This window comes from Myxocyprinus asiaticus, chromosome 11 (genome assembly GCF_019703515.2).
Source record: "Myxocyprinus asiaticus isolate MX2 ecotype Aquarium Trade chromosome 11, UBuf_Myxa_2, whole genome shotgun sequence".
NCBI classification, from domain to species: Eukaryota; Metazoa; Chordata; class Actinopteri; order Cypriniformes; family Catostomidae; genus Myxocyprinus; species Myxocyprinus asiaticus.
This window is the reverse complement of record NC_059354.1, coordinates 1,096,464-1,123,954: the sequence shown is the minus strand read 5'-3', so window position 1 is coordinate 1,123,954 and position 27,491 is coordinate 1,096,464. Positions and strand designations below refer to the sequence as shown.

At 39.1% G+C, this 27,491-nt stretch overlaps 1 protein-coding gene across 1 annotated transcript in view; it reads left to right on the top strand.

Annotated features, from left to right (window-relative positions):
* The first annotated feature begins 5,059 nt into the window (after positions 1–5,059).
* The window catches only part of si:dkey-11f4.7 (piezo-type mechanosensitive ion channel component 2), a 648,587-nt gene continuing 626,155 nt past the window's right edge, over positions 5,060–27,491 (top strand). Inside the window, 5 exon segments of the mRNA XM_051709767.1 lie at positions 5,060–5,072; positions 5,214–5,309; positions 8,827–8,928; positions 9,208–9,253; positions 9,653–9,806. Coding sequence (XP_051565727.1) covers positions 5,060–5,072; positions 5,214–5,309; positions 8,827–8,928; positions 9,208–9,253; positions 9,653–9,806 — 411 coding nt within the window.

Below are 27,491 nucleotides of genomic sequence, written 5' to 3'. Positions count from 1 at the left end.
TGTATAATGTGTATTCTATATTGTTTGTATTTTATACTGTACATTGTATGTTATTATTTGTATATTGTGTTATGTGTAATTATGTGTATATTAGATTTTAAATTGTGTTGTATTAATCTGATGTTTATTGTAAATTGGTATATGTCTCATCACTGTCACGACTACTAGGTTGCTAGGAACTGCACCCAAGAATTTCACACACTATTGCACTTGTGTATATGGTTGTGTGACAATAAAAGTGATTTGATTTGATTTGAAGACAGGTGGTAAACACAGCACGAGTTCTGAAAACCTTAAAGACTCTGTGCAAAGCTTTTTGAAACCAGATTAAACAGCCCCAACATTCTAAACAGCAGTGACGAGGTTAACAGGAAAACATTGTATCATTCATAATGGTAATTACATTATTTTCAATCCACACATTACCATTCTTATTGCATTGCAGTTAGGAACACTAACTATAGAAACTATGGTGTTTTGGCACAAATACTGTATATACTTGAAATATATGTTACTTTTATGGCAGATATTTTTTATAGTCTTTACATGGATATTGTTTTTCCACATTTTTTATTGTTTTTTTTTATTTTTATTAAAAAAAAAACATAATTACATACATGGTATTAAGGAGCAAGGTTTTACCTGTGATCACCATGTTCTTACTAATACCACAGTTAAACTGAGGGTTACGTAGGTAACCATGGTTATACGACAAAGTGCAGGGCTGCCAGGGCAGTATCCTAATTATCTAGTGGATTCTCTCCTTGGTGCTCATATTTTGCTGAGTCCAAATATCAAAGTCGTCACCCCCGTGACCGTGTTTACATGAGCAGTCTATAAAGGTGTGTCATTATGTCAAGTTCTTCCTCTAGATATTCTTATCTACCTGAGTGACCAGAGGAGCCTGGCGGTCCTCCACTTAGTCGTAGAACCATGGATTGGATTGGATTTATGCATGGATTTCGCTGTCCACTTCTGCATATCACGGCCCCCTTCTGCATATCGCGGTGCCGTTTTGCAATCCGCTTCAGCCGGTTGCAGCCCATTCAGCATATCACGCCACCATTTTGCAGTTTCAGCTTATCACGGCGCGTTCTGCCCCTGACCTTAACACGCAAACTTCTGCTCAGTGGCACGCCAGGCTGCACTCACTTCCACATAATGCCTAAGAGCCCTTACTGGACACAGGGCTGATCTGTGTTCATCTACTTTGACAAAAAGCAGACAAACTAATGGGCTTGTTCATGTGCTGTGGTACCTTTGATAGAAATGCTGGTTTCGGCCACAGTGTCACCTGTCTATACTCAGGTCCCCTGCGTAAGCACTGTGGGCTGACCGACAATGCATGCAATTCACTGACATGCCTTGCAGTAGCTACGAGCCAGCAAAAAAGCTGACATGAGAGAGAGCCACTTAATGTCTACATCAGTCAGCGGCTCAGATGGTGAGCACAGATTGCTCAACACCAGGTTTAGGTCCCACTGTGGATCCATGACCTTACGAGAAGGTGAAGCCATCTGACACATTTGAGAAAGGTTCTGTTTAAATTATGCATCCCTTCTGAAGCTCCATCAACAGACCCTTTGTGTGTGTACAAAGATGCAATGTACACTTTGTTTGTGGAATAGGAGAGGCCAACCTCTAAGAGGCTTTGCAAAAAATTCCAGGATGTTACTAATAGTGCAAGCATGGGGGTCAGTTTTCCATTCTGAACATCACCGAGGGAGAGCCCTCCATTTGTCTGCATATGCATGATGTGTAGATGGTGCATGGGCACTCAGAAGTGTGTGCTTCTCCCCTTGTGAGCATCCCAGTATGCTTGAGTTGGCCCCAGATGCCAAACCCACAATGTGCCACAATGCCCTTTTTGCCTGGTATAGCAGATCTGGTCTTATTGGTAGCGGATGTGGAAGGCCTTTCAGTAAAAGCAGCAATAGCTGAAACCATGGCCTATTTGGCCTGAACAAATCTCCTGCAAGGTCATTCATAGCAGCAGCAGGGGTGGATATGCATACAAGTGGCAATTTGGCCAATTTTGCATCAACACATCTTGGCCTGCCACCATCAGAGGCATGGTGGCTATGCTCAAAGCTGTTTAGGTAGAGGACCACAGGCTATCAGAGCGCTTCTGTGCCCTGACTTCACAGTTCCTCATGGGTGTTCAAAGGTACACACCATGTAATAAGAGGTCTGCTGTTCCCCAGTGGGACTTGAACCAGGTCCTGAGTGCAATCCAGCACCCTCCATTTGAACCCCTTGAATCAATAGACCTGAAGTGGCTGTCCCTCTGGCAGTGACCTCTGCAAAGAGGATTGGGGAACTTCATACTCTGTCGGTCGACAAAGCTGTTACTGCTTCATGCTAGACAATATTATGGTTCTATTTCCTTATGATTCACATGCTCTCAATTTAATTCCAATTCATATTGGTATATTTCAGTTATGTCCATTTTGCTTACATATTAAAGATCTCATCTAATGTGTTTCATCAGTAGTTTTTCATCACTTTGGTCACAGTTTAGCTTTTAAAAATACACATTTCCATGTATTTCATAAATAAACATGATGTAAAAAAATTGCATGTGTGTGTACAATATACAATATTAAATATAATTATAGTGACATACAGTATATTTCAAATATGTATAGTATTTCAGCCAAAACACCATAGTTTCTACAGTTAGTGTTACTAACTGCAGTGCAATAAGAATGGTGATGTGTGGAAAGAATGTAATTACCATTGTGAATGACACAATGTTTTCCTGTTTACCTCGTCACTGCTGTTTAGAATGTCAGGGCTGTTTAATCTGTTTTCAAAAAGCTTTGCACAGAGCCTTTAAGGTTTTCATATCTTGCACTGTTTACACCTCCTGTCTTACCATTATTATTATTATTATTTTATTTATTTTTTTGCACTAAAACAGCATAAAATGTACAGGTGCATCTCAATAAATTAGAATGTTGTGGAAAAGTTCATTTATTTCAGTAATTCAACTCAAATTGTGAAACTCGTGTATTAAATAAATTCAATGCACACAGACTGAAGTATTTTAAGTCTTTGGTTCTTTTAACTGTGATGATTTTGGCTCACATTTAACAAAAACCCACCAATTCACTATCTCAAAAAATTAGAATATGGTGACATGCCAATCAGCTAATCAACTCAAAACACCTGCAAAGGTTTCCTGAGCCTTCAAAATGGTCTCTCAGTTTGGTTCATTAGGCTACACAATCATGGGGAAGACTGCTGATCTGACAGTTGTCCAGAAGACAATAATTGACACCCTTCACAAGGAGGGTAAGCCACAAACATTCATTGCCAAAGAAGCTGGCTGTTCACAGAGTGCTGTATCCAAGCATGTTAACAGAAAGTTGAGTGGAAGGAAAAAGTGTGGAAGAAAAAGATGCACAACCAACTGAGAGAACCGCAGCCTTATGAGGATTGTCAAGCAAAATCGATTCAAGAATTTGGGTGAACTTTACAAGGAATGGACTGAGGCTGGGGTCAAGGCATCAAGAGCCACCACACACAGACGTGTCAAGGAATTTGGCTACATTTGTTGTATTCCTCTTGTTAAGCCACTCCTGAACCACAGACAATGTCAGAGGCATCTTACCTGGGCTAAGGAGAAGAAGAACTGGACTGTTGCCAGTGGTCCAAAGTCCTCTTTTCAGATGAGAGCAAGTTTTGTATTTCATTTGGAAACCAAGGTCCTAGAGTCTGGAGGAAGGGTGGAGAAGCTCATAGCCCAAGTTGCTTGAAGTCCAGTGTTAAGTTTCCACAGTCTGTGATGATTTGGGGTGCAATGTCATCTGCTGGTGTTGGTCCATTGTGTTTTTTGAAAACCAAAGTCACTGCACCCGTTTACCAAGAAATTTTGGAGCACTTCATGCTTCCTTCTGCTGACCAGCTTTTTAAAGATACTGATTTCATTTTCCAGCAGGATTTGGCACCTGCCCACACTGCCAAAAGCACCAAAAGTTGGTTAAATGACCATGGTGTTGGTGTGCTTGACTGGCCAGCAAACTCACCAGACCTGAACCCCATAGAGAATCTATGGGGTATTGTCAAGAGGAAAATGAGAAACAAGAGACCGAAAAATGCAGATGAGCTGAAGGCCACTGTCAAAGAAACCTGGGCTTCCATACCACCTCAGCAGTGCCACAAACTGATCACCTCCATGCCACGCCAAATTGAGGCAGTAATTAAAGCAAAAGGAGCCCCTACCAAGTATTGAGTACATATACAGTAAATGAACATACTTTCCAGAAGGCCAACAATTCACTAAAAATGTTTTTTTTATTGGTCTTATGATGTATTCTAATTTTTTGAGATAGTGAATTGGTGGGTTTTTGTTAAATGTGAGCCAAAATCATCACAATTAAAAGAACCAAAGACTTAAACTACTTCAGTCTGTGTGCATTGAATTTATTTAATACACGAGTTTCACAATTTGAGTTGAATTACTGAAATAAATGAACTTTTCCACGACATTCTAATTTATTGAGATGCACCTGTAATTTTATCCATTTCCCCTGGCATTGTTTTTTCCCCATTTCACAAGATGCGCCTAATGGGAAATACTTTTTATATTTTATATTTTAATATAGGCCTATTTATTATAATTTATAATATTGACTGCATTTCAAAAATCAGTTTCTAAGGGATGGCATCTTGGATTTCTCTCTCTCTCTGTCTCTCTCTCTTTCTCTCATGAACATAAACACCATCAGCCTGCATGCCGTAAGAAAATAAAGCCATGTAAATAATTCAAATGAAAACTGGTGTGATAGCTCTATATCATACTTCTTAAATGGTTCTCGTTCTTGTTTGTTGTCTGCTGTTGATGAATTTGTCATTCTGAACACAAGCAAAACGTTCCAGAGATCTCCTGGTCTGATTCTTTTGGTGCAGATCAGAGTGCAATTGTGTTCATAAATGCCTAAACTAAACAAACTAAAGACATAAATGTACCACAGCACCAGGTTCCGAATTAAATGCTCCAAAAGAACCTGGTGTGACAACGCCTTCCGTCACAGTGTATCTTTTATTCCTTACAATGAAAGTGAATGGTAACTGAGGCCAAGATTTATATCTCCTTTTGTGTTCCATGGAAGAAAGTAATTTAGAAAGAAACATAATTATACAGTATAAGGATGCCAAATGACTCCCAGTGTACTTAATTCAATGTCTTGTGTTTCTTGTGGTTACAGCAATATTATTTAGGTACAATGGACTATCACTTGTATATCTTCTGTTCCTTCTGTCCATACCTCTGTTGCCCAGTCCAAACTTGACTACTATGAATGGTGAGTGAGAATGAATAATGTTTTGTCAATAATGTCATATATTTACAATGTTTTTTTCTGATTTCACATTTATTTATGTTTTTTTTTTTTTGGTATTCTTCTCAATTCAGCAAATATTTTTAAAGTCAAGTCTAGTTCTCTCATCAATGATGCATTAGAGAATAATTACAGAGTTGTGCTGTCAGCAGAGCCAGGCCGTGAAAATTACCTTCACAACAGACATCTGCTTGAGTGCTTTATAGATCCACATAATCATTTTATCTCAGACATTTTTCTCAAATATTTCCATTTCCTACCTTCATCCTAACTCTAAACTAATTTTCTTACACACACACACACACACGCTCCATTTTTTTCAAACTTCCTTCCATCTCAGTATTTACTGTTATGTGTCACTCTCTAGGGTGAATAAAGTACAGGATTATTATACATGGCATCAGCTGCAAAAAAAAAAAAGCTTTTAGTAAAAAACAACAACAGAAAAACAGGCAATCGGAAACACATTTGCTGCATCAGCTGATTGTTTTGCACAAGTAGAATTGGTTTATTGCTAAATAATCAAAACCTAACACTTAGCTAGCCAGGATGATATGACAACCTCACTTCACATAAATTTACAATAATTTATGATGTTAAATATTTATCTGCTGTGGGAAAAGCATGAAAGAGCGATAGATAACTTAAACAAAATTAGCAGTGTTAGCATTTGGCAAAGGTTATGTTCTAGTCTTGACCTTGTGCGACCCTGCGCCCTCATGCATGAACAGTGTGTTTTGTCTTTAAAATTGCATTATTTTATCACGAAACAACTCATTGTTAAACACAACAAATAATAGGGCTATTTTTCCTTCTGAGAGTTTTTTTTTTTTTTTACTTTTACATCAGGTCACTGAGAGAATATGTGATCTTTTTTAGTCACTAACAGACAATGCAGTGCAGTGTAACACACACCAATATTTAAAAAAGACAGTAAATATGACTCATATCAGGTTCACAACTATCTCATAGGAACACAAATCTCACCCATGGTAAATAAACCCTTGTCATAGCATAAAACGACATTATTAACATTAAACGGAACTTCAAACATAACTATAACTCCCAATTATTTTTAAATGTTAATTAATAACATCCCCAAGCAGTCCCCAAAACCTGCACAGTCCTAGCTCATTAATTATGTGAACACAATAACCTATATCAAGTCCCCCAGCAAAAACAACAATGGATGTTACATTATTTTTTTCTATGAGGTTTTAGTTTCACTTTCCTGTGTTGTTTGTCAGTGATTTGCAAGGGAAAAAAAATAACTAAATAATTCCAGTCACAGTGACAAAAAAAGAAACAAATACTTTTAAATAAAAACATTGCAAAATTCAGTTGCATGGCTTGTAAGAATTTGTTTTTATAAATATTTTCATAATAAATACATTATAAATAGAATCAGTTAATTTTGGACCCTGTGTAAATGCCAGTTAGCAAATTATGATTTGCTAAAACTACCTGAAAGCAGAAAAGCCTCAGGATACTGAACAACCTGGCACCACTCTCAATTCAGAGATCTTATGGTGAATTTGCCAATTTGCGGGATTTTGATCCCATACATTTGATCCCCAACAACTGACAGTAAGGGTTAGTTCACTCAAAAATTCTCTCATCGTTTACTCACCCTCATGTCATCTAAGATGAGTATGACTTTATTTTTTTCTGTTGAACATAAACAAATATTTTTAGACGAATATCTCAGCTCTGTAGGTCCATACAATGCAAGTGAATGGTGGCCAGGCCTTTGAAGCTCCAAAACGCAGATCAAGTCAGCATAAACATAATCCATCAAACTCCAATGGTTAAATGAATGTCTTCTGAAGTGATCTAGTTGGTTTTGGGTGAGAACAGACGAAAATGTAAAGGCCGATTTATGCTTCTGCGTCGAACCTATGGCCTTGGCTCCGCATAGTGGCCAACGCGCAGGTGTTAAATTGGGCCGGTATGATCCGGAACAGCATTTCGATTTCAAAAAGAAAAGAAACAAAAGCTTGTTTGTCAGTCCATTCCATTTATTGTATTGTCCGATGCGGTTTTTGTTTGATCCATTTGACACATTTCGTCTCTAGCAAGTGTAGTTGTTCAAAAATACTTCAAGTTCTTTATGCTTTGTTCAGTTGCGGATGCTGGTAGAGGCAACATATAGGAGAGCGGCATGAGACAACGCGCCCTCGCACATAGACGCGCATTCCGCTTCTGTACTGCGCCATGGTCAGATCTCTGTTTCAAAGAAATAGTGTAATATGGAATCAACTGTTCACCCATTTATTTATTTTTTTATTTTATTTTTTAGATCTACTGATATACAGTAGCGATTTTGCTTTGTTGTGTAAGCTGTACTATTACGATAATAGTGCCGTACAGAACAAAGTGTTAATCATACACTGGCATGCTGTTTCTTACCCCCAAAACAAGAGAGAACATTGAGTGTTTGAACTTGAGCTCTTTATCCTGTAGCGAAGTTCACACCAGCAGAAGTCGTGTAAGTAAATTATATTTGTTTATGACATTTAGCCTAAAATATACGAAGTATCAATCATCTTTGTCTTTGATTTTCCTGATTTCCTGTCCTGTCCCCACTGACTCCTCCAAAACTTATGATCAGAACTAGAACTATGTGTTTCATGGAGTAAATCAAAATCAGCCTTTTTTCTTTCAAGAAAAAATTATAACAATAATAACTGTATTTATTAATTCATTTGTTTATTTTCAGATCTGTCCATGAATATGTTTAAATTGTCCAAGACATTTGTAACGACAGTTAACTGTTATCACCTGAAAACAGCAACTTCATCAATACTCCCATTATGTTGCCTTTCAGTCCTAAAAATACTCTGTCCACATACACCTTCACTTTAATATAGTCTTTCCCTCTCTCCTTGCGCGTTCCATCTCTTAAAAAAGCAACTTTATAAATGCTCCATTCTGTCGTCTTTCAGTCGAATCTGGACTTCTTCCACATACGCCTTCGCTCCAGCATAGTACATCGTCTTTCCCGCTCTCCTGGCGCACTCCACCTCTGGCCACAGCCGCTGTCTCGCTGCTCTGTCACTGGCCGTCAGGTCCTCCTTGAAACTTGTTAGTCTTCAGGTACTCGCTGTTTTTTTGCCGGTCTCCCAAAAATATCTTTCTCAGAACGTGAAATGATCACAGGCCTGGCTCACTGGTTGTCACTGTTGAACCTGCCCAGGTGATTAACCACATCAACAGTGCCATCTGTTGAGTGTTGGATTTTATATTTTTAGATTAAACATAACGCTCTGTTCTTTTGCTGTTTTTTTTTTTTTGTTTTTTTTTTGTTTTTTTTTTTGTTTTTTTTTTTGTTTTGTTTGTTTTTTTTACTTTATTGAAAGCTTTGTAAAAGCTAACTGAAATTGTGTGTGTTGGCTAGGATCTCACAGAAAAATTATCGCAGGACATTTAATACTGTGTGTTTTTGACAGTATGCATGGGTATGTGTTTTATTTATATTCAGGAAAAACTGGTAGGTTTCTACATGCCATGTGCTCTACTGGTGTGATGTTTCTGGCATTGCAGTGTGGAATGCAAATAACCTTCACATATATTCCCAAGGATGGTGAGATCATTGCCTTTTCCCATTATTATTTGTTTATTCATCTGCTTAATTGATATATAATTGACATATAATAATAATAATAATAATAATAATAATAATAATAAACAGTGTTTAGTATGTTGTTTAAGCAATTTAAATTATGGAGAAACTAGAAATGTCCTTATAAACCACCTTTATAGCATAATACCCTTACCAGTTTGTAACCTAAAAAAAAGTCCTCGTAATCCACTTAAACCTGCCCACACCTACATGATTACTTTTATGCTTTTTATGCTTCAGTGAGTGGGCCATGGGACAATATTTTCTTCCACCTTGGTATTATCAGGTATGGCATTTTTTCATTTGTATTTTTTTTTTTTTTTTTTAATTTTTTTTACTTAATACAAGATTTTAAATCTTATATTTCATTAAATCCTGCATTCAAAACCTCAAATTATTGTGATAATTATCATTGAACAATGTTACAAATGTCAAAGTATGGTTTGTCATTGTTCAGACTAATTATTTGCATTAATCTGATTATGGAACACATAAAATCCCCCTTGTTCAATGGTAAGGGAAAGAATTTTATTCACTTTCTGAGAACTTTTATTTGTAGATATGTATTGTCATACTGTGATAAAGTTTTTTGTGGTTAAAGAAACTGTCACTTTAATAAAATAAATGCTGTATTTGCTATTTTTTTGTTTTGTTAAAGGCCTCCTTTTTTAAAATCTTGTCTCAGGTTTAGTGATGTGGACACACGTAACTTAATACGTCTACTAATGCCAGATTGTGCTGTCTTCCTGTCTACAATGTTCATCCTTCATTTGAGTAAGGCCAAGCTTCCAGATCAAATGAATAGCAGGACAAACGACAGACAGATTTATGATACTGAGGTAATGAGCAACTTTTGTTTTTCTTTTAATTATAGAACAGGGGTGCTTAGACCGTTTTGGGACCCTTTCTTCATATGTTGCTCAATACATCCAAGAGGATATGGTGTTTACCAGATCTTCTAATCGTGATAATTCTTCTCTGGCTAATTCATTTCTTCAAATGCATGTGCGGATTTGATTAGTACATTATATCTGGATTCAGTTGTCTAAGATGCGCATGTATTCATTTTTTAAACAAATATGAACGATGCAGTGATTGTTGGCAATAAAACAGACCAATTAAAGGTTATCATTTACACTTGTAAAATAAGAAATCATGCATGGGTGTTTTTTCAATTTCTTTCCATTTCCCAAAATGAAATGGGACAAGAAAATCTATTATAAAATTATACTATTATAATCTAAACAAAGCATGAAATAAATATAAATAATAAAAATTGTTATTGTGTGAAAAATATTTCTAAAATGTATTTCAGAATGTATGATTTTTCAAAATGTTCAAAAATTGCGACTGTCCCACTGTTGTGACATAATTTCCACCACACAGCAGAAACCAGATCGGGAGTGAATGCTGGCGCAACTAGCTGCCGCTGCTCTCAGGGGGGATTTTGTTATTTGTCACTGTTACAGCTGCTTTTATCTTAAAATGAACAATAACTCACTTTGCTGATACTGCTACTGACCTGAGTACCTGATATTTGATAAATTCAGTGCTCGTAGGGTTGCCTAATTACCTCCACCGGGGGTGGTCTTGCGATATTCTACAATGAGAAGTGGAAAGTATCACATATAACTGTACTTTTACATGTTACATTTGAGTCCATTGCCCTACAAATCAATGGGTCAATCCCTACTTTTTTAGTTACTGTCAACCTTACAACCTTATGCTCTACGTCACCTAATGTAATTATGTTAGGTGATTTTAATATTATATGGATAATGTTAACAATACATGTACAAGGGATTTTTTTATCATGTCTTGACAGGTTTGGCCCACAACAATTTGTTGATTTTCCTACTCATACCAAAGGCCACATTCTTTTTTGTTATTAACAGTTTTTATTGACTCTATAAAACAAATTAAATAGGCATAACAGAAAATGCTGAATCAAATTATATGAAATTATAATCTTTCACCCCGATTTGGCCGGGGGGGGGGGGTGAAAGAAATTCGGCGACAATTGCTGAACGTATCGGCAATGCTGACGAAGGTCTTTGCTAACTTGGAGGATCTTGCTGCAATACGTCGATTGATCACAGCCATGGAAACGAAATTCACTGAGATGGTTACAAGAGTGGGGGATGTCAAGAAACGGATTGATTATCTGGAGTCATCGGAGAGGGAATTAGCTGCTAATCCGCCAGCAACTAAGGCGGATTTGGAGCGCGTCTGGGAGAAGTTGGAGGATTTGGAAAATGGACGGGCTCTTTCTGAATCTGCTTGACATAACAGGCCATAAGCTGGAAATCATTCAAGCTCACAGGATTCCAGCTGAGGGAGACAGGCCTCGATCAATTCTGGCCAAATTTCTGAGATCATCCAATAAAGATCTCGTGTTACGCGATGTGAGGAGTAAAGGAAGGCTTTCTTGGAAGAACCACAGCATTTTGCTCTCCCAGACTTTGCGAATTCGACAAGAGAGTAACGTGATCGATTCAAAGAATGCAAGAAATTCTTACAGCAACAGAAGGTCACTTTTGCACTGATCCTGAGAATAGATGCTAAGGATGGCCGTAAAACATTCACATGCCCACAGCAAGCATTGTCCTTCATAAAGTCAGTGGACTGAGTAAATCATTTTGTGGTACTCATGTAGCAGCCAAGTGAGCCTGACTCACTGAACATTCACTTGACCGTCCGAGGAAACTGAGCACCTTTTTTTTCTTTTTGTGCTGGTTCCGCCTAGCGGTTGGAGTTTTTTTTTTTTGTGTGTAGCAGCACTCCTTCAAGACAGTTTTGTGGATGAATCTGCACGTTCTTTGTGCTTATGCCTCCTATTGGTTGGAGTTTGTTTTGCAGAGTATTTCTTGCAGGACATTGGAGTGATTGGGTCATTAGTTGCACTCATGTAGCAGTTGAATGGGCCAGCTCACTGAACATTCGTCTGACTGTCCGAGGAAACTGAATGACCCTTATATATATATATGGAAATAAAAAAAGCAGTTCGCAATCAGAGTTTATGTAATTTCTTCTTAAAAAAGTTAATATCAACCAACAGCTGCTGTGGGCAATTGTGTCTAATAGAGCAAATGCGATAACAATGACGGTGAACTGTGAAATATCATCATCATTTATGTAAAATCTTGTGTTTGTCCTGATGCAATGATCTGGTTGAAATTTAAAGAAGGTCCACACTCCAGTAATCTGTGGAAAACGGGTGTTCCACCCTCACAAACAGCATGTTTTGGGCAGTTTCAGCACAATTTGAGCGAAATGCCCATAGACAGCAGTTATTTTCTGGGCTACCAAAAGAACCCGGAAGAGGTGTGGTGGAGCATTTGTTTATAAACAATAACTTAATATATAGCGTTGTGGTTTCTTGCAACCGGTATGGGTTACTGCACCTTAGTGCATCTCTTTGGGTAAGCTAAGCCAATTTCTGTGTTATTATAAGAGGTTTGCAGTGCTTTTCATGCCCTGTAACATATAAATGACATATGGGTGTGTTTCATTCAGTAGTGATGATCTATGCCCTGTTTACCTTCCACTGTCAGAGTTTTGTAGGGCTGAAATGTGTAATAAAACAGGCTGAACTCAATTTTGAAGTAATTTTTATTAAAAATTCTGTTTGTAATGATCCTACTGCATGGCCATCATTATTGTATTAAATTTGAAGTGCCCTGTGAAGGTATTAATTATGCCGTTGAAAGCGCAGTATGTTTTCTTGCCGCAAAACCTGACATATAACAACCTTCACGCACAGCAAGTGATGAAAAAACAACATGAAATCCGATCTGACCATGACGCATTAAGAAAAATCTGATTTTAATCAGATTCCAAATCAACTATGAATGTGGTTTGGCTGAGGCTTGTAAAAATCAGATTGAATGTGTTTACTATGTATTTGGTGCCCTTCCGGCCCCGCTTGCCGTCAGGCCTTCCCTGCCTTCCGTGACCTGGGAGGGAGACAAGGGGAGGGAAAAACAAAACAACAAAAAGAGGAGAGGGAAAGGCCAATGCGGAGTGACAGTGAGAGAGAGAGAGGAGAGAGAGAGGGAAAACTTATTCGCCAGTTCCCAGACATGCCGTCGCCTGGTCCTCGATCACTCCTCCACCCTCTGGCGGACAACAGCCGCTCCTCCCCAGGCGGACTGTAGCCAGTCCTCTGACCCCTTTCTTTTGTCATTTTTCCATATGTGCATGGCCCCTGATAATTGCCGCTTGTGGCTATATTAGTATTATATTTGCAAGGATGTTTTTTTTCTGCCCTAAACTGATTGCGGAGACCAAACCATAAGGCCTAGAGACCTGAAACTTTGGGGAATGGTAGTACTCCGGCTGGCTAACCACACACATTGAATCGGCACGATTGACCCATAGGTGGTGCTATAATTAACAAAACAATACATGTTTACATTTTGGGCCATAACTCTTGGTCCATAAGGGCTAGAAACAAACTATTTTTTCCTGTGATTCCTTGTGTCACGATGAAGGGTTTTGTGACATTCAGATATTTGCTCCACCCTTTCGTTTTCCCGCTATTTTGGATTGGTTGAAAAAAATTAAAAACAAACTCGTCCTAGGCCGTTTGCCCGATCGGAACCAAACCAGTGCAGAAAGATTCAGCAGAGTCCCAATATGAACATTTATCAAAGGAATTTTGAAAGTTTGATATATCTTCAAACAGTATGCCAAAATGTACATTGTGGGTGGGGCCACTTTTACTAAAACAGTTATAACTCTTAAACGGAATGAGAGATTATCACCAAATTTGGTACACTTATGTATGAGGTCATTCTGAGGACACACACAAATTGCGCACCTTTGCCTCTTGCTGGTGCTATAAGAATTAAAAACACTAAATGCTCCAACTATGGAACTGTTGGTCCAATCGACTTATTTAGGGGTCAAGCCCCGAAGGGGCGAAAGACCCCTATTGTTTTCGTTAGTTTTCTTCATCTTATTATTATTATTCTTCTTGGCAGCTCATGGAACCGTACCAAAATATTTCTGCCATTTTTAATTTTCTGAAAAACCTACTTTTTCGAACTCATCCTACTACATCCTGAAAAAGTTTCAGGACAGCACCACCTTGTGGTCAAAAATTATCATGCTATTTCTAAAAATACTAATAGCTATTGACTCCTTTTGCCTTCTGTCATGAGACTGGTCTTGATAGATTCCATGGTTCATGCCAACAACAATGATACCAATTATGTCATGATCCAGCAAACTTCCTGTCCAGCATTTCTAAATGTTTTGAAAACCTACTTTTTCAAACTTCTCCTAGACTGTTTGTCCAATTTGCATGAAAATTGGCCTGCATCATCTAGAGGCACTCACAACAAAAATGTATTGGATAAACCATACCGTTTTCGAATGGCACTTCAACGAATTTGATGAAGAACACGCAAAATTGAACTTATGGCTGTATCTCTGCAACGCTTTGAGGGACTGGGACAAAACTTGGTACGTGTCATCACCATTAGGCCCTAAGGTTATCTGCAGTGTTTTGGTGCACTGCCCCCTACTGGTCAGGAGATAGAAAAATGGATATTTTGGCTTATAACTCTTGAAAGCTTTCCTTCATGATAACTATCATGCCCAGATAGTACCTCAGCAGTTTCAGAACAGTGCCACATATTTATTGAGTCATTCTAAGGATACACAAAAACAATTTTGCATCTCCACCTCTTGGTGGCGCTATAAAAGTAAAAAACTTTAAAAGATCTAACTTTGGAACGGCTGGGCCGACCTACTTGAAATTTTGCATGCAGTGTCTGTTTCTAATGTTCCATCAAGATCAATAAGGACAGTCACATACATATAAAAACATGGCCACCATCAACAAAATCATCTTTTACCTGCTATTTGATCTAGTCCTAGTCCCTTCACCTGATCGGAACCAAACCAGTGCAGAAAGATTCTCTGGAGTCCCTTTATTAATAATTATCAAAAAAGTTTTAACCTTTGATTCAATGTCGCAAAGCTACACCAAAACGTAAGCTGTGGACATTGCCACTTTTACTTAAATAGTTATAACTCTTGAATGGAATGAGATATTTTCACAAAATTTGAGACATTTATATATGGGATCATTCTGAGGACACATGAATAAATTGCATACCTTTGCCTCTTGGTTGCACTATAACAGTCAGGAATGTAAAAAATACCATATCTGTGTGATACCTCACCTGATGTTTCTCAAAATTAAGGCACTTTAACATTGTTTTAGTTGTTTTCAGACTATCTAATTAATACTTAATATCTTTTGCATGTGAACTTAAAGGACTTTAAAGGCTTGAATCCCGTTAATCGCTGCTTGCAGCTATATTTTGTTTTTTGCTTGATCGTTTGCTTGCTTGCCGTGTGCTTGCTGTGTGCTTACTTGTTTTGTGTTGTTGTTTTTTACTATTTCTTTGTGTGTTGATTTTTTTATCAATCATATTCATTTTTGTAAATACTGTACATAGCTTGCCACTTGAGAAGCTGTAGAGGGTAGGTGCCGTTTCTTTTGTATATATCCTTTTTCTCTTGTATCTGGTTAATTAGGAAGTTGGTGTATTTATTGTATTTTATTTCTTTTTTCTTTTGTTTGGCAATTTAGTTTCTATTTGGAGTTAAATTGATGTTTGTTTGTTGTTTTGCTCAACCCTGAACTTGTACTTCTACTGTGGTATTTTTGTAAATGTAAGCTGTAAAAATATTATTTTCTGTGCTCAAAGATTGAGTTTATGTTACAGCCTCACCTTAAACAGGGTCGTAACAAGCTGTTCCAGGCAACTTATGTGCCACAACAAAACCAAACCTATCCAATCAGGCTTAATTGGTACCATGATGCTGCTCATCAACGCTCAAAGGATTAGTAACGTGCTCATGCATATGAATGAGTGACGTTTGCAGTTAATTCTAATCGCCAATCACATGACACATGGATAAAAAGAGCTTATTGTACAAAGGTGCCTCAGATTGTTCTTGGTAGGCAGCAGATACCCCCGCCCTAATCCTAACCATATGAAGCCTGAAAGGCTGAGTAGCCTGCTTGGAACAATGCATGGCACCTTTCACCCATCGTGTAAAAAGGAGCAATGGCTCTTTTTTTTTATTGAGTGCGCAAAGTGCAGCACTACACTTTACGACCGGGCGCAAAATCGTATCCAATTTTCGTGAAAGCGCTAATTCTAATCACAATTTTCGTGTTAGTGCAAAGCGCAAGTGGCCATGAATGGGAGTGTTTGCGCTATTGTGGGTGTATTCGTGGAAACTCTGGGTGTATTTTATGTTAATGAAGTGGCACAAAGCGCAATTTGCTATTTTCCTGTGAAACGGCATTGCACTAAGACGTTTCAAAACTCAGCGCAAGGTTTAAACTGCATTTCTGCATTTGTAGTTTTGGAGATTCCACCATCAGGTGGTAATAAAGTTCATGTCAAAATATAGTGGAGCATCAAATTATGTTATGCTTGAGGGAATGAACTATATAGGATGCATACAGTAGAATAACCAGAGAAAACTTCAGAATTAAATTGCACTTGATCCAGCCCATTTGCGCGGGCAGTGGCAGATTTAGACATTTAGGCACCACACCCACCCCTCCCCCATCCCCCTGCGGAGGCGGCATCTTGCCGGTGGCGGCATCATGTAGTGATTTCGCCATTCCCACTTGCACCTTAACTTAGTGCATGCTTGCACAAAAACTTCATGGCCCAACCCTGTTCCTGGAGGCCTCCCAACACTGTAGTACATTTTGGAAATCTTCCTAATCAAACACACCTGATTCAACTCATTAGCTTGTTAGTAGAGACTCCACGACCTGCACTGGGAGTGTCAGAAAAGGGAGATATACAAAATGTGTTGGGGGGCCTCCAGGAAAAGGGTTGCTTTTATAATAGGGCCCTGCAATTCAGATTCCCTTCTCACGGGAATCAGTGGGATTTACCTCTCTGCTGAAGGCAGATAATTATGAAAATAGAAAGAATTTAAATACATTGAAATGGCACAATAAGTGATTATTATAAAAATATGAAAAATTAAAATGCATATTGCACAAGGGATCACCATGAAATCATAAAGAATTAAAACACATGATTTACACTGCACAAGGGATCACTGTACAATTATGAATAAATTAAAGACATTTACACAGCAAGAAGAAACACTGCAGCTGCTGCAAGAGCTCAAGAGGACTGCTGGAAAAAAAATTCTGAATGTGATCAAAATAATAAACAGCTGATATATAGATCCGTAAGTGAATTCATATAGGTTCACAACAAGAACACACAGGCTTATAATTAAAGCTTAATTAATTAAGCTTAAACAAAATTATTTAAAATATAAAAGCTTTTATATTAGTTTAAACTGAATGGTTAATATAATTTACATTACAAATTAATATAAGCTATTGAATAATTAAAAAGTGAGCGCTTGAAATACTGTATTCAATAATTAGTATGCAATACTAAGACATATTTGTTCTTTTTTTTAAGATGTATTTTGTTTACTGCTTAAATCTAATTTCATATGAAATACTGCATGTTCATTTCTAGTCCATGGAAAAAGTTTGAGAGACATTCATCCCTTTTTATAGCCATCTTGTAGAGTGATTAAGCTTTTAATATTTTAAAATCTTTATTTAAAGCGCTTTGAGTGTAGTGTCAGAAAAGCACTATATACTGTAAGTGTAACGTTCATTCAAGTTTTAAAATCGATCATTATTGTTAGGAATTTTATTAATCCATTTTACTAGCTCTTTTATAGAAATCCAAATATTATATTTATGTTTATATCTTCATAGATATTTCATTTTTATGCCAAGTAGGTAAAAGTATAACAATTATAGTGTATTTAAATAAAATAAAGACTGCCTTTAGACTGATGAACACTGGTAAATGCACATTCATGGTACCAAAAACCTAGTGTGTTTTTTTCTCCCCTTTTCTCCCCCAATTTGGAATGCCCAATTCCCAATACGCTCTAAGTTCTCTTGGTGGCGTAGTGACTCGCCTCAATCTCAGTTGCCTCCGCATCTGAGACCGTCAATATGCATATCTTATCACGTGGCTTATTGAGCGCGTTACCGTGGAGACGTAGTGCGTGTGGAGGCCCGCACTATTCTCTGCGGCATCCACGCACAACTCACCACACACCCCACCGAGAGTGAGGACCACACATTATAGCGACCACAAGGAGGTCACCCCATGTGACTCTGCCCTCCCTAGCAACCGGGCCAATTTGTTTGCTTAGCAGACATGGCTGGAGTCACTCAACACGCCCTGGATTCGAACTCGCGACTCCAGGGGTGGTAGTCAGCATCAGTACTCGCTGAGCTACCCAGGCCCCCAAAAACCTAGTGCTGACACAAACTAAACTGAAACTTACCTGGCTCCCCAACCCATGATGGATGCGTCATTCATAAAAACTTTACATCTGGTGTAGGATTGTTTACCAGTACTAACGAAGTATCGCGATACCCAAAACATTTAAATGGTACGATATCATTGTGTTACTAATTTTGGTACCATATTACAGTATGCTATCATTAGCAAAATTATATGAGATGTGACCAATTTGAGATTAAATCAATGACAATTTAAAAAAAAAAAAAAAAAAAAACTCTGGATATGGCCAAGTGTGATCATAAAACAGCAGAAGGATGTAATTTAATTAAATAATATACAGTCACATGCGCTGCATGCTACAGAATGAACAAGAGGTGCCACTCTGCTCTGTCATATGATTGTATTATTATTATTATTATTATTATAATATCTGTGAGCAATATCAAAAACGCAAGCAGCTTTGTGCCACAGGTAATTAGATTTATTTTTCATTAATACTGTGAAGCTCTGTTGTGCAATTTTTTGTAAAAAAAAAAAAGAATACATAATAATAATTAGATTTGTATTTGATTACAACTGTATGTATCAATTTGATTAAACACCATTTGATCATAAAATTTTATTAAAACATTTAACATGGAATCCAGAAAAATTTAAATGGAAAACGCAGTATTTGTATCTGTAAGACTTTATGCAGTTCTTTTAGTCGTCATTTTCTGTGTCATTTCATCAAAAACATTTTTATTTGTTGATTATAGTATCGATTTAGTATCGATACTAAGGTACCAGGGCTGGTATCATACCGAAGCCAAAAGGTGTCGGAGCAACTCTAGTCTGGTCACTTGAGGACAAAGCAAGGAATTCTAAGCCCCCAGACTGTATATTGCCCTGGTCCCCTTATCTATCAAAAATGCAGTTTCAGGGGGGCCTGGGTAGCTCAGCGAGTATTGATGCTGACTACCATCCCTGGAGTCACAAGTCTGAATCCAGGGTGTGCTGAGTGACTCCAGCCAGGTCTCCTAAGCAACCAAATTGGCCCGGTTGCTAAGGAGGGTAGAGTCACATGGCATAACCTCCTCGTGGTCACTCTCACTGGGGCACGTGGTGAGTTGTGCATGGATCGCAGAGAATAGTATGAGCCTCCAGTGCTGTGAGTCTCCGCGGTGTCATGCATAGTGAGCCATGTGATAAGATGCGCGGATTGACTGTCTCAGAAGTGGAGGCAACTGAGACATGTCCTCTGCCACCTGGATTGAGGTGAGTAACCGCGCCGCCACCACGAGGACCTACTAAGTAGTGGGAATTGGGCATTCCAAATTGGGAGAAAAAGGGATAAAAATGCAGTTTCTAATTTGATGTGGGCCCCTCTGAACCTTTGAGCCCCTAGAATCTTTACCACCTTTCACCCCACAAGATGCCGTTTCGCCCTGAATGACGAGACACTCTCGAAGTGACAAAACACTGAAAAGTCTTCATATGTAATGAGCCCAGTGGGGTAACCATCAACCTCAAGGCCTGCTGAAACTGCTTCTCCAGATAAGCCATTCCCAGGAGAATAGACTGAGTGCGATCTTCAGTCAGATGTGCCGACACGGTCACAGAGTCAAGTTTCATTCCTGTGAAGGAAACCTGCCAGCTGGGCACCAACATCCTCTTCGCCCAATTGTGTGGAGCCAACAAAAGTACAAACAGTAACAGTTTTATAAATAGGGAGAGCAAGACACGAAGGAGTGATCCAGGCCTTCTTTGGAGCCAGAGCGATCAGTTCTGTGGGCTCTGGTCCTTGCTGCATGGTACTCGAACTATCAGGAATGCTTGGTCTGCAAGAGGTTCAGGCAGAGTAAGGCAAATGCCACGTTTTCACTGGCTGATCATGCAGCTCGGGAAAGGACAGTACCAGCAAGTGGGATGCGGAGTCGCACCAACTCTGTAGGAACCTTTTGTCGAGACAAGAACGCTCAGCCTCACTCGAAGTGGGCCCCTCAAACTGGAGCTTCTCGACTGCCCGAGAGAGAACCTGAGCGAGTTCAGCATCAGAGATTTTCTCACAGTTTTCCTCGCAGTGGGGAGAAATACCAGCGAACTCATCGGCTGAGTGAGACCAGGCCTCAACCTCAGACACTGTGACCGATATAGTGTCTCCGTCTTCCTTCCTTGTGTAACAAATCCTCCTCAAATTCATTGCACCCTATATCCCTGCCTCAGATGCCCCCTATTGTGTTCCCTCAGGAACCACAGAAAGAGTATGTTGGGAGGGAGGGGGACCGGCATCGTCCCTTAGAAAGATCAGTCTCACAGTGCGCTGCATCTGCATTAGCTTGGCCCAGGCAAATAACTCAGCCATCATCCCCTTCAGAAAGAGAGATTTAACACTAACATGGTGAAAAATATTTGCGAAATGCCATACTGAAAAAGAAGTCATTAAGCAAACGACTCTTTATGTGCTTTTATACAGTAAAACACAATCACAAGCAATAGCTTTTTCAAACACGCATTAGCTAAAGGATACGCTGTCCACTGGAGCACAACAGGGAAGCAGAAAATAATCCACTCGCTAAAGAGGTGCAGTATCAACAGCGAAGCAAATGCTCATCCGTCTGTTGGCACAACAGGGGAATAGAAAAATATCCACGCGCTGTGAAGGTGTGCAGTATCGACATCAAAGCGAAGATTTGGCATCCAGAGGACGAGAGATGATATGGTGACCCTGAAGGAGAAAATTCTGATGAAATGCCACCATGCTCCACTGTACAGTATATGTTCACTATGATACCTGCATCGGGGGAAGAACACCAAGTGCCAACTGCCAATGAGCTGGTGCGATTTTAAGGCTTCAGAGATAATCACTCCTGGGGAGAGTTTCCCATAGCGTCAACACGACTGACTTTAAAGGGTTGATCTGCGGTTAATGTACTATAAAAACCATGGTTAATTGTCATATATATATATATATATATATATATATATATATATATATATATATATATAAATGACAATTAACCTTGTTTCATTTTAAATTTTCGTTAAAATAAATAAAAAATAAAGTTCAAAGTCTGAAATCAAGCTGCCTTGCGTTATTGTGTAGCCTATTGCTTAACGAAAATTACCCCATAGTACCACCTAGCGTACAACCAGCGGTAATACCGGTGTTATTCAGTTTGAACTTGAACATCACACCGGTGTGAAAATTATGATACCGTGGCAAGTCTAGTGCCAAAAACAAAAAGCATCCAGTGAGCAGCAATTCTGCAGATGGAAATGCCTTGTTGATGAGAGAGGTAAACAGAGAATGGCCAGACTGTTTCAAAATGACAAAGTCTACGGTAAGTCAGATAACTGCTCTGTACAATCGTGGTGAGAAGAATAGTGTTGGTGCGGTTTTGGCGAAACACAAGGGGGACCTACACAATATTAGGCAGGTGGTTTTAATGTTGTGGCTGATCGGTGGAAATATAGGTGGAATTAGTATCTGCCACCAAATGCGCCGGGATACAAAAAGCATCTACCATTATTTGCACTAGGGTTGTTGTTCAAATAGTATCTCCCACTATTTGCACTGGGGTCTAAATAGCATCTACCATTATTTGCACCAGGATGCAAATAGCATCTGCAAATAAATTGCCCCATATTTCAAAAGTTAGTGTACTTGTTAACCAAGTCAACAAAAGTGTCAATGAAGAGCATGCTTGAGATGAAATATGAGACAAGTGTTGTTTGAAGAATACACAGAAAATTTAGATTGTTATATAGATCGTTAATAAGGAATAGAACAGAAATGGCTGATGCCCTGAAAATCAGGGCATCAGCATTTTCGTTGCTCCAATACTACTCCATCACCTGTCAAATAGACATCCTGATCACAAATACACAAAATTACAGATGTTGAGAATGACGCGCCAGTTGGGGAGGTAGCCTACAGTGATAATTAGCTACCACAAGCAAAGATTTATTGTGGAAAAAAGAAGACTTGTGGCCTGAAAAATTACAAAGTTCTGCGATCACATAGAAAAAACAAAAAAGGTGAGTTATAGTACATGTTTCTCCTTTTTTAGATTAGTAACCTATGGGCCAAGCAAAATGTAGAAAATTCATAGGCTAATAATATATCGCGCTTGCAAATTCCCTATGGATAATGCACAAACATGACATAAATTTCTATTATTCTATCCTGATTTGGATTAAAACTTCCCAACAATATAAATTGTTGCTAAAACACTGAATGTCCTCCAATGTCCTGGGAGGCACTTAGGCGGTTCTTAGGGGCCGGTTCATACAGTGTGCCTCATTCAACAAAAAATCCAAAGCACAAGAACTCGTGGAATTGGAAGGGAAGATTAAAAGTGCTGAGGCAGAGCTTAAGCGCCGAATGTCGTCTAATGGCCTCAAGGAATTGACCCGATTGAAATACAGATATAATACTATTTTGTCATGGAAGGTGGAGTTTTGGCTATTCAGGGCAAGACAGACATACATTGAGTTGGGGGATAAGGCAGGGAAACTTCTGGATAGATATATAAAACAGAGAGAGTCTTTTTCTACTATTCCCTGGTGTCTACCAGCAGTGTTCTACCATCTGCTGGTGTCTTCGTCTACTGAAGAGGATATTAGAAACTTGGTGGGACCATTAGAACTTCCTAAACTGATGGCTGAGCAAAAAAATTATCTTGATTCTGAGATAAACTTGGAGGAGCTTGGCGAGGTAATTTAGGCCTTGCCTCTGGGGCCAGATGGCTTTACCGCTGAGTTTTTTTGATCTTATGCTACAGAATTGGCTCCACTTTTGCTAGAAGTTTATACGGAAACATTAAAGAATGGAAAGCTTCCACCAACCATGACACAAGCCTGGATCAGTCTGATTCTTAAAAAGGACAAAGATCCAAGTGAGTGTAAGAGTTACCGTCCAATTTCCTTGATCCAGCTAGACATTAAAATATTGTCAAAAACTCACTAAGTAAAGTTATGACATCTCTTATACAAATAAACTCAGCAAAAAAAGAAACATCCTCTCACTTTCAACTGCTTTTATTTTCAGCAAACTTAACGTGTAAATATTTGTATGAACATAAATATATTCAACAACTAAGACATAAACTGAACAAGTTTCACTGACATGTGACTAACAGAAATGGAATAATGTGTCCCTGAACAAAGGGGGGGTCAAAATCAAAAGAAACAGTCAGTATCTGGTGTGGCCACCAGCTGCATTAAGTACTGCAGTGCATCTCCTCCTCATGGACTGCACCAGATTTGCCAGTTCTTGCTGTGAGATCTTACCCCATTCTTCCACCAAGGCACTTGCAAGTTCCCAGACATTTCTGGGGGGAATGGCCCTAGCCCTCACCCTTTGATCCAACAGGTCCCAGACGTGCTCAATGGGATTGAGATCCAGGCTCTTTGCTGGCCATGGCAGAACACTAACATCCCTCAGAACGAGCAGTATGGCTGGTGGCATTGTCATGCTGGAGTGTCATGTCAGGATGAGCCTGCAAGAAGGGTACCACATGAGGGCGGAGGATGTCTTCCCTGTAACGCACAGCATTGAGATTGCCTGCAATGACAACAAACTCAGTCCAATGATGCTGTAACACACCGGCCCAGACCATGATGGACCCTCCACCTCCAAATTGATCCCGCTCCAGAGTACAGGCCTCGGTGTAACGCTCATTCCTTCTACGATAAACGCGAGTCCGACCATCACCCCTAGTGAGACAAAACCGTGACTCGTCAGTGAAGAGCACTTTTTGCCAGTCCTGTCTGGTCCAGCGAAGGGGGGTTTGTGCCCATAAGTGACATTGTTGCCAGTGATGTCTGGTAAGGACCTGCCTTACAACAGGCCTACAAGCCCTCAGTCCAGCCTCTCAGCCTATTGCAGACAGTCTGAGCACTGATGGAGGGATTGTGCATTCCTGGTGTAACTTGGGCAGTTGTTGTTGCCATCCTGTACCTGTCCCTCAGCTGTGATATTCGGATGTGCCAATCCTGTGCAGGTGTTGTTACACATGGTCTGCCACTGCGAGGATGATCAGCTGTCCTTCCTGTCTCCCTGTAGCACTGTCTTAGGCATCTCACAGTACAGAATATTGCAATTTATTGCCCTGGCCACATCTGCAGTCCTCATGCCTCCATGCAGCATGCCTAAGGCACGTTCACGCAGATGAGCATGGACCCTGGGCATCTTTCTTTTGGTGTTTTCAGAGTCAGTAGAAAGTTCCGTCTGTAAGCTGTTAGTGTCTTAATGACCATTCCACAGGTGCATGTTCATTAATTGTTTATGGTTCATGAAAAAGCATGGAAAACATTGTTTAAACCCTTTACAATAAAGATCTGTAAAGTTATTTGGATTTTTACAAAATTATCTTTAAAATACAGTGTCCTGAACAAGGGATGTTTCTTTTTTTGCTGAGTTTAGATCAGGTGGGGTTTATTCGGGGCCGTAGCTCTTCTGATAACATTAGGCGTTTCATTAATATCATGTGGTCAGTGGCAAATGATCAGACTCCAGTTGATGCCATCTCACTTGACATCGAAAAGGTGTTTGAAATGGTAGAATGGTATTATCTTTTTAAGATTTTGGAAATATATGGGTGTGGGAATACTTTTATTGGATGGATCAAGTTACTTTATAGACACCCGGTAGCGGCGGTACAAACGGCAGTGTTGCCCTCTTTCTCCATTATTGTTCTGTCTTGCCCTGGAACCATTAGCAGCCACGATAAGAAAGGAGGATGATTTTCCAGGGGTGTTAGCGGGAGGTATGGCGCATAAGCTTTTGCTTTACGCAGATGATATTTTATTATTCATCTCCTACCCTACTAGATCTATGCCTTGCCTCCACAAAATTATGAATTCCTTTTCTAAGTTCTCGGGATACAGAGGGAATTTGTCTAAATCTGAAGCTTTGGCTCTGACAGCATACTGCCCTGTTATGGCTTTTCAGCCGGGCACCTTCCAGTGGCCCAAACAGGGCATTAAGTATTTGGGTATTTTGTTCCCAGCAAATTTGTGTGATTTAGTTAGAGATAATTTTGACCCTGTAATAAAAAAGTTTTCGAGCGATGTGGGCAGGTGGGCTTCATTACCTTTATCTATGATTGGGAAGGTTAATGTTATTAAAATGAATTGTATTCCAAAATTCAACTACCTGCTACAGTCTCTCCCTATAGATGTCCCCCACTCTTATTTCAAGCTATTTGATAGCATAGCGAAGTCCTTCATTTGGAATTGTAAATGTCCCAGATTACATTTCAGTAAATTACATAGGCCGATTGATGAAGGTGGGCTAGGCCTACCCAAGATTTTGTTTTATTATTATGCATTTGGTCTCAGACATTTGGCTCATTGGTCACTTCCACCTGAGAGAGCCCCTCCCTGGTTTTGTATTAAACAGGAAGTTCTTGCCCCATTTCACCACTGAAAAGCCTTTCTATCAAACTAATCGGAGAAGTTACACCGTTATCTCGCATTTGTGCTCGGTATGGATAAAAGTGTCCAGAGTGTTTAATTCAGACATTTATTTATGTATTAATAAGTCCCCTTTCTGTTGGTCAGAGTGGATTGTGAGGTGGGTTACTACACTCGGTGACCTATATGAGAGTGGAGTGTTGACATCCTTTGAAAATTTGGTTCAACATTTTGGGATTCCCAGATCTCAGTTCTGTAGGTATTTACAGCTGCGCCACCTGCTCTATATTGTTTTTGGGAGTAGCACACACCCCCTAAAGAGGCAGATACACTGGGAGAAGCGATTACTGCTTTTGGAAAAGGTCATGAGGCATCAGTGTATTACTCCTTGCCAGTGCATGTGAGCGGAGCGAGAGTGGAGAGCGCCTTTTTGAAGATTCCGCTCCGCTCGCTCAGGTCGCTCTGTGCCGCTTGCTCAGCCCAGAATGCGCTTCATGATATGCTGGTTTGGCAATCTGCGAAATAAGCAATAGGCCTGAGGTTATGGAGCTCTAACATTGTTTTAGTGAATTTGCAAACCTTATAACCTAAATAAATGCAAAGTATAAATCAAAGTTAAGAATGAGGAAATTGAAAAGGAGTGTGGACTGTGGAGAGACCGTGAGAATTCGCAAATATTCCTTTTGGAATCATACGTGTCACATTGCCAGAGAGCACGAGGATGTGCTACGCAATGGTAGTGCAGCAAAAGGTGAGCTAGTAGGCTACACTACTATTCGATATTAAATTAATAGATATGTAATGTATCTTGTTGTTTTGCCATCATGTCAGTGCAGCTGCCAGCTAGATGCAGTCCCGGTTCTGCAGGGTTGTGAACTTTAGAGCACCCTCAATTGAATATGTAAGCTTAATAATACTGTATATTGGCAAAGCATTTTCCTTGAATCCCAGCAAACACACACAAAAAATCCCTGCATCAAAACCAATAAACATGTATGATCTTGCAGATCAATGTGTCCTAATTTGTAAGCGGAGCATTCTGCTTTCATGCCTCTATTGTATAATTGAGCATTTGATTAGTAAAGCTCTCGCATAGAGAATTTCATAGCGGAATTATCTCACTTAATTGACCGCCTGGTGCTTTCAATTTCTGCTTCGGGATAAAGTGGCACATTTACTGCTGGTCAGTTTCCCAAAGCCAAATCCACACCTTAATGATAAGTGAAACATAAAAAAAAATGATTCTAGATTAGTGGTTACAGATACCACCTTGCTTGCTGCATTCATGCGCAGAAAAAAAGCTATAAATGATTGTACATTAGAAAAAAATACTTTTCTTAAACGAAGGCAGTGTAATTTGTGAATTAAATAATTTTTATTTGTTTTAGGATCAGTAAACATGATTTCATCTAATATATATATTGGACAAAATCTCACTTTATGCAGGACAAATATTTTTTATTTGTTAAATCCATGGTTAAACCCTGCTGTACATATAAAGAGTGCATGCACAAGATGTTTGATGCATATAAAGTCCAGATTCAGGAAAAACAAAGAGGGCACATGGTATCTACTAATATAATAATTATTATATAAATAACCACAGTCCTTTAGATTGCATACGATTCATACATATAAAATTGTAGGGAATATGAATAAAGCAACAACACTGAAAAAGAAAAAACATTCACTGCTCTTTTCTGGATAACTTAATAAACCCTTTAAAACTGAACACAAAATTAGGATGAGAAATTGCTCATTTGAATTTACAGACCCAAAGTCTGA